The sequence below is a fragment of the Scylla paramamosain genome, unplaced genomic scaffold (assembly GCF_035594125.1).
Source record: "Scylla paramamosain isolate STU-SP2022 unplaced genomic scaffold, ASM3559412v1 Contig18, whole genome shotgun sequence".
Lineage (NCBI taxonomy): Eukaryota > Metazoa > Arthropoda > Malacostraca > Decapoda > Portunidae > Scylla > Scylla paramamosain.
Window position 1 is genome coordinate 387,501 of NW_026973683.1, and position 7,500 is coordinate 395,000.

Consider the following 7,500-nt stretch of genomic DNA (forward strand, 5'->3'; position numbering starts at 1 on the left):
ATTCTCTATCCTCTAAAATTTCTGTGCTCTTTACTTTTCTTTCCTTTTTTCCTCTCCCTTCCTTTTCCTCCTACCTTTCCTTATTTATCTTCCATTTCTCCTTCTTCCTTTTGTCTCTCATTTATTTCCTTCTTTCTCATCCATTTTTTTTATTTTTAATTTCTACATTTTTTCTTTCTCTTTTTATTATTCCTTCATTTTTCTTCTATCTTTGTCTTCCAGCTCTTCAGTTTTTGTTCACCTTTCCTTCTTCTTTTCCTTCGTCTTTCCTTTTCTTCCTTTTCCTGTCTTCTCTTCGTATTTTACTGTAAACTTCACGCTACAGAATAATTCAGGAAAGCAATACAGATTTTTCAGTGACGTCTTACAGATTACCTCGTTTTTTCCATAGTTTTGTCCTTTATTTTCACTACAGACGTACTGCTACAGAACATTTCAGGAGACCTACAGAATTTTCCGGATGGTGCTTCAGATTTTCAGGAGAATTCTACAGATTTCCTGGAATGACGGTAAACATTTTTCTTCTCAACCGCTCACCTTCCTCTCCCTTCTTCCCCTCCCCACACCTCGTCCCCCCAACCTCCCTGAGCGTCACCCAGTCATCTTATGAAAAGTGTGTGTGTGTGTGTGTGTGTGTGTGTGTGTGTGTGTGTGTGTGTGTGTGTGTGTGTGTGAAAATTGATGGATGGTAAGTTAATATTTTATGAATTCTTGTGTTGTTGTTGTTGTTGTTGTTGTTGTTGTTGTTGTTGTTGTTGTTGTTGTTGTTTATCATTACTGCCACCACTACCACCACCACCACTACCTACTACTACTACTACTACTACTACTACTACTACTACTACTACTACTACTACTACTACTACTACTGCTACTACTACAATTGTTACCATTATTACTATTGTCGTTATTTTTGTTTCTTATCCCTTTCATTCTCTGCGTGTTGCCATTTTTATCACCGTCTCTTCTTTCCCTTACGAAGTAAAGGAATAAGAGAAAAAAAATGATAAGCTTCTTCTTTCTTCGATAAATTTCCTTGTCTTCTTCTCTTCTACTTCCTAAATCGTATTCTATTTTCTTCCCTTTCTCCTTTTTCCTCTTCTTAACTTCTTCCATATCTTTCTCCTCCTTTTCCATCCCTTCCTTGTCTTTCTCCTCCTCCTCCTTCTCCTCCTTTCTTTCATTTATCTCCTCTTAATCTGCTCCTATAACCTCCCAATCTCTCTCTCTCTCTCTCTCTCTCTCTCTCTCTCTCTCTCTCTCTCTCTCTCTCTCTCTCTCTCTCTCTCTCTCTCTCTCTCTCTCTCTCTCTCTTCCCCTGTCTAATTACCATCATCCTCAGGCTTCAGCAAGGTCACGAAGGTTCAAGGTCAGATTAGAACAAACAGGAGAGAGAGAGAGAGAGAGAGAGAGAGAGAGAGAGAGAGAGAGAGAGAGAGAGAGAGAGAGAGAGAGAGAGAGAGAGAGAGCTGTATAAGGAAGAGAATAAAAGATATTCAGAGAAAAACGAAGAGGAGGGAGGAAAGGAGGAGGAGAGGGAGGAGGAGGAAGAAGAGGAGGAGGAGGAGGAGGAGGAGGAGGAGGAGGAGAAGCACAAAGGACTTCTAAGGGGACAAATAATAGGATATCTGTCAGTCCATAACGAGGATGGGTTAACTTCTGTTCGAGGAGGAGGAGGAGGAGGAGGAGGAGGAGGAGGAGGAGGAGGAGGAGGAGGAGGAGGAGGAGGAGGAGGAGGATGATAACAAGTGGGAAGCAGGTGAGAAGAATAATGATGAAAGTAGACAGTTAATGAATAAGAGATGAAAAGGGGAAAGGAGGAGGAGGAGGAAGAAGAAGAAGAGGAGGAGGAGGAGGAGGAGGAGGAGGAGGAGGAGGAGGAGGAGGAGGAGGAAACAAGAAGGTATTAAAATCAGAAAAAGGAAGAAAGGATAAACAACAATCAGGAAGCGAAACGAGAAAGGAGGAAGAAGAGGAGGATGAAGAGGAGGAGGAGGAGGAGGAGGAGGAGGAGGAGGAGGAGGAGGCTTACAAACACAGCTTCCTTTAATAAGCTATCAAGGAGATATTCACATCACTGCCAAACCTGAGGAGGAGGAGGAGAAGGAGGAGGAGGAGGAGGAGGAGGAGGAGGAGGAGGAGGAGGAGGAGGAGGAGGAGGAACAACAACAAAGCGGATGAGGAAGGGGAAGGAGAACAAGGAAGAGGAACAATGGGAAAGGACCGACAAACAGACAGACAGACAGACAGACAGACACACAGACAGACAGGACCCCATGCAAGACCTTCGTTAATCTAATCTGTGTGTACAAGGGAAGGATAGAACAGCAGAAGGCCTCTCCCCTCCCCACCAGCCCTACGAGGAGGAGGAGGAGAAGGAGTAGAATGAGGAAGAAGAGGAAGAAGAGAGAGCGTGGTGATGGGGGAGAGGTAGAAGAAACTGGAGGAAGAGGAGGAAGACCAGAAGAGCCATACAAAGAGAGGAAAAATGAATAATATTGAAGCATGGCTGTGATGAAGAGGAGAAAGGAAGAGGTAGAAGAAGATACAGGAAGAAGAGAAAGAGGACTAGAAGAGGCATATAGCGAGGATAGAGCTGGTGAGTGTCGGAGTGTCGGAGCATACCAACTTACCTAGAGCGTGGTGGTGGTGACAACCTGTGAGATGAAGGTCACCTCATGTTCTTGAAAGTCTAAACTGATGCCATTGGACGTCTGCTCCTCCGCGGCTTTAGTGTAGAGGACGACTGGGTGGTGATGCGGCGCCCCCGTCAGGCTGTCCTTGACCGTGCCGCCGCCCCTGCTGGTCCTGAGGCTGCCCATGCGGGACGTGGAGGCGGGGCAGGCACAGCAGGGGCACAAGATGTCGAAAACCTCTAAAAACTCCTTTCTGAAGTTGTCGTTGAGCCAGCCATACAGCAGCGGGTTGGAGCAGGCAGAGGACATCCCCGCCATGTGACACACGGCGTACACCACCAGCATGAGCTCCGTATTGTCGCCGAAGGGGTTGTGCAGGTCCACGATTACGTTGTACAGGTTGAGAGGCATCCAGGACAGGCAGAAGATGAGCGCTATGGCCACCAGCAGCGTGTTTGTCTTGCGCATCCTCATGTCCTCCTTCCTGGTGCGTGAGGCTCTGCTGGCGGCGCTGGTCATGCGGTACTTCAGCTTAGTGCAGATGCGGGCGTGCGCGATGCTCACAGTGAGGATGGGAAGGCAGTACTGCACCACGATCACCGCCACGCTGTAGTAGGCGCGGCCGTGCTGGAAGGGCCAGTCCTCAAAGCAGAAACTCACCACTTCCAGCCCCGGCAGGTTCACGCTGTGGTGTTCCAAGCTGCGCCACAGGAAGTTGGGCAGCGCCAGCAGGAAGGCAAGCACCCACACCACCAGCAGGCTGCTCACCGCCCCGACCTTCTGCATGGACGTCTGAGTCGGGTACACGATCACCTGAAGGAGGCGCAGAAGGGTTAGAGACACCTGGGGGAGCTGGAGTTAAGAAAAAGCAGGTGGGTTAGTCAGAGAGAGAGAGAGAGAGAGAGAGAGAGAGAGAGAGAGAGAGAGAGAGAGAGAGAGAGAGAGAGAGAGAGAGAGAGAGAGAGAGAGAGAGAGAGAGAGAAGTCCCCCTCTCTCTCTCTCTCTCTCTCTCTCTCTCTCTCACTCATTATTTTTTTGTTCAGTAAATCAGGATATTTCCATTGACTTTCAAATGGAGGAGGAGGAGGAAGAAGAGGAGAAGGAGGGGGAAGGGTAAGACGAAGAGGAGGAGGAGGAGGAGGAGGAGAGTGGAGAAAAATGCTAGAAAGAGTAACAGAAGTAGGAAAATGTAAAAATAGAAGCATGAATAGCAGAGGAGAAGGAGGAGGAGGAGGAGGAGGAGGTGGTGGTGGTGGTGGTGGTGGTTTAGGAGGAGGAGAAAGGGGAGGGGGAAGAGGAAGAGGAAAGCTACATGAAAGAAGAGGAGGAGAAAGCCAATGAAAGTTTGAAAAAGACTTACGTGAAGAGTTTGGGAGGCAAGGCAGGAAATGAATGCCTGGGTAGAGAAGGAAGAGGAGGAGGAGGAGGAGGAGGAGGAGGAGGAGGAGGAGGAGGAGGAGGAGGAGGAGGAGGAGGAGGAGGAAGAGGAGGAGGAAGAGGAGGAGGCGGCTCTGATGACTGCTCTTCCTTCCTTCCTTCCTTCCTTCCTTCCTTCCTTCTTTCCTTCTCACGAATAAAAATTGGATTCTCACTTATTGAATTGATCCGTCTTGACAATTTTTGAGGAGGAGGAGGAGGAGGAGGAGGAGGAGGAGGAGGAGGAGGAGGAGGAGGAGAGACTAGGGTGTGGGTTGTAGGGGGGAAGAAGTAACGAAGGGTGAATAAGTGGCCAAATATTTACTTTTTAAAAATTTTTGTGATGGATTTCTGTGTGTGTGTGTGTGTGTGTGTGTGTGTGTGTGTGTGTGTGTGTGTGTGTGTGTGTGTGTGTGTGTGTGTGGGAGAGAGAAAGGGAAAGAAAGTGTCTTGCGGATGCAAAGTTGATTTCCTCTTTCGACAGAGAGAGAGAGAGAGAGAGAGAGAGAGAGAGAGAGAGAGAGAGAGAGAGAGAGAGAGAGAGAGAGAGAGAGAGAGAGATTCGAAATTGAGTAAAAAAATAAGTAAAAATGATAAAATATTTAGGATTACCTCCTCCTCCTCCTCCTCCTCCTCCTCCTCCTCCTCCTCCTCCTCCTCCTCCTCCTCCTCCTCCTGCTCTTCCTCATTTCCATACCTGATTTCTTTATCTTATTATTTTTTTGTTTACTCTTCCTCCTCTTCCTTCCTTCCTTCCTTTTTTTCTTTCCACCCTTCCTTCCCTTCACCCTTCCTGTCCTCATCTTCCATTCCTGCTTCATTTCTTCCCCAGTCCTCTTATCTTTCCTCTCTTCCCTTCCTTCCTTTCTTCCTCTCTTCCCTTCTTTCCTTCCTTCCTTCCTTCCTTCCTTCCTTCCTTCCTTCCTTCCTTCCTTCCTTCATTCATTCATTCATTCATTCATTCCCAATCCCTCCCTTCCCTATGAGCAGAGAGAGAGAGAGAGAGAGAGAGAGAGAGAGAGAGAGAGAGAGAGAGAGAGAGAGAGAGAGAGAGAGGACGAAGAAAGAGGGAAATAGGAATGCAAGAAAAGTAGAGTTAAGGAAAAAAAGATGCAAATGTAATCGACGGATGAATGGCTGACGTGTAAGACTGACTGGAATCTCTCTCTCTCTCTCTCTCTCTCTCTCTCTCTCTCTCTCTCTCTCTCTCTCTCTCTCTCTCTCTCTCTCTCCATTTATTGTTTTATTTCGTTTATTTTTGGTTATCTTAGTTTGCATTTTCTGTCTTCATTTTTATTCGTTACTTATTCTTATTTATTTATTTTTTGCTTCTTCTATTCTCTTGCGTAGGATTAGATGATTAAAGATTTTTTTCCCTGGAAGTTAAGTTAATCAAGAGGTCACGTCCAGAGTTGAGGTATTTTCTCTCTCTCTCTCTCTCTCTCTCTCTCTCTCTCTCTCTCTCTCTCTCTCTCTCTCTCTCTCTCTCTCTCTCTCTCTCTCTCTCTCTCTCTCTCTCTCTCTCTCTCTCTCTCTCTCTCTCTCTCATTATCCTGGGACGCATATTTTCATAACCCTTCTATTACGGCGCCGCTAATATTCGTTGGAAATTTAATCTTTTATGTGTTTCCAACGGGGTACGAATCTTCTCTTTAGTATTTGTCTCCCTGGCGAGGTAGCAACATCACCCCGTACTCTGAAACGCTCGGCTCTCTCACCCTGACTGTTTTCAAAGGCCACAGAGATGATCAGCCAGGTTCTCAAGAGTGTTTCAGCGGTTCATAATGTAGAAATCTTGTTCATCTGTCACTGAAACCATAAAAAAACACTTAAAGATTCGTGTCACTTCAACTAGAGGCTTCTGAACCGTAAAATTACCCTTAAGAATGCTGTGCTCTTTCACCGTCACTATTTTCAAAGGTCACAGATGATCAGCTGTGTTCTCAAGAGTGCTTTTCCGGTTCATGATGTAGAAGTCTTGTTAACTGTCACGAAAACTGTAAAAAACGCCCTTAAAAACCCTATACTTTCTCACCACAAGTATTTTCAAAGGTGTGTGTGTGTGTGTGTGTGTGTGTGTGTGTGTGTGTGTGTGTGTGTGTGTGTGTGTGTGTGTGTGTGTGTGTGTGTGTGCGCGCTAACAATGCAGCGGGAATGCAAATGAATCCTTTGTGTTTAGCGCGTATACAGTTAAGTCATTTGTTTGTGTACCACTCTGTAAACTTGTATTTTCATTATTTATTTATTTTCTTAACGTAGATTCCCTGTGTTCATAATTCAGTGGTTTAGTGAAGTACATTGTTGCATTATTACTTCCACCTCAAGGACCTCATTTCCACCACTTGTAGCAGGTGAAGTGCGGGTTATTGGCGTTTTCAAGAGTGCTTTCTTAATAACTCTTCCCCTCCCGCATAGTTAGGGGTTGGCAGCACTTACGAGTCTCCTTCTGTTGTTTGTACCCCTCGTACTTTCTCACCGCTTCTTATTCCTCTTCTAGAACCGTAAAAACCACTTCTAAAAATACGTGTAATTTATTAAAAAGACATATTTTGAAATGGTATCCTCTCTCACCACAGTTATTTTTTCCAAGGCCACAGAGGTGATTATCCGCGTTCCCAAGAGTGTTTCTCCTATTCGCAATGTAGAAATCTTGTTCATCTGTCACTACAACCGTAAAAACCACTCTTAAAAACACGTGTAATTTATTAAATAGGCACATATTTTGAAACGGTCTCCTTTCTCGCCACAATTATTTTTTCTAAGGCCACAGAGATGATTACCCGGGTTCTCAAGAGTGTTCGTAATGTAGAAATCTTGTTCATCTGTCACTCCAAGCGTAAAAACACTCATAAAAACCCCAAGTCATTTCACCAAGGCCACAGAGACGATCAGCCGGGTTTTCAAGAGTGTTTCTCCTGTTCGTAATGTAGAAATCTTGTTCATCTGTCACTACAACCGTAAAAACAGCGGGAAAATTCAGTGTCACTTCAGTTAGAGCCTTTGGAATGTAGTGGAGGTGCGGCGCGAAAGTGTTTCAGAATGCGGTTCGTTGCAACACATTACTGGCCTCCCCTCGTGAAGCAAAGCCAGCGGGACGGCGCGCCAGGGAAGCCAAATCTGCCCTGCTTAGGTTTTCATTTCCGTTTCCCCTAAAAATATTATGGAATTTGGGACTTTTATTTTATTTTATTTCATTCCATGTATTTAACTTTTTTTTTTTTGTTCACTTCTCAAAATAGGAGTGGAATTAATTTGTTTTCGCGTATGTAGTGATAAGGAATAACGGATGATAGATAAAACTGAAAAAAAAGAAAGACGAAATAGAAGGAGAAATGGAAAATAAGAAAGAATGATGTTTATTTTAGTCTCTGCAATGAGAGATAAGAAAGTGAATCAATAATGAATTAAAATATATATATATAAAAAAAACGAAGAACAGAAAAGAAAA

General features: G+C 45.0%; 2 protein-coding genes across 14 annotated transcripts in view; one reads left to right on the forward strand and one right to left on the reverse strand.

Annotated features, from left to right (window-relative positions):
- LOC135097374 (uncharacterized) overlaps nt 1–7,500 on the forward strand; it is a 161,294-nt gene that overhangs the window by 64,849 nt on the left and 88,945 nt on the right. The window lies entirely within an intron of this gene.
- LOC135097376 (neuropeptide F receptor-like) overlaps nt 1–7,500 on the reverse strand; it is a 66,964-nt gene that overhangs the window by 8,532 nt on the left and 50,932 nt on the right. The window contains exon 2 of one of the 2 annotated variants that reach the window (XM_063999220.1): nt 2,634–3,449. In XM_063999220.1, coding sequence (XP_063855290.1) covers nt 2,634–3,449 — 816 coding nt within the window. Of the gene's footprint in view, nt 1–2,523; nt 3,450–7,500 lie in introns of those variants that run through there. The other variant, XM_063999221.1, reaches the window with a different exon arrangement.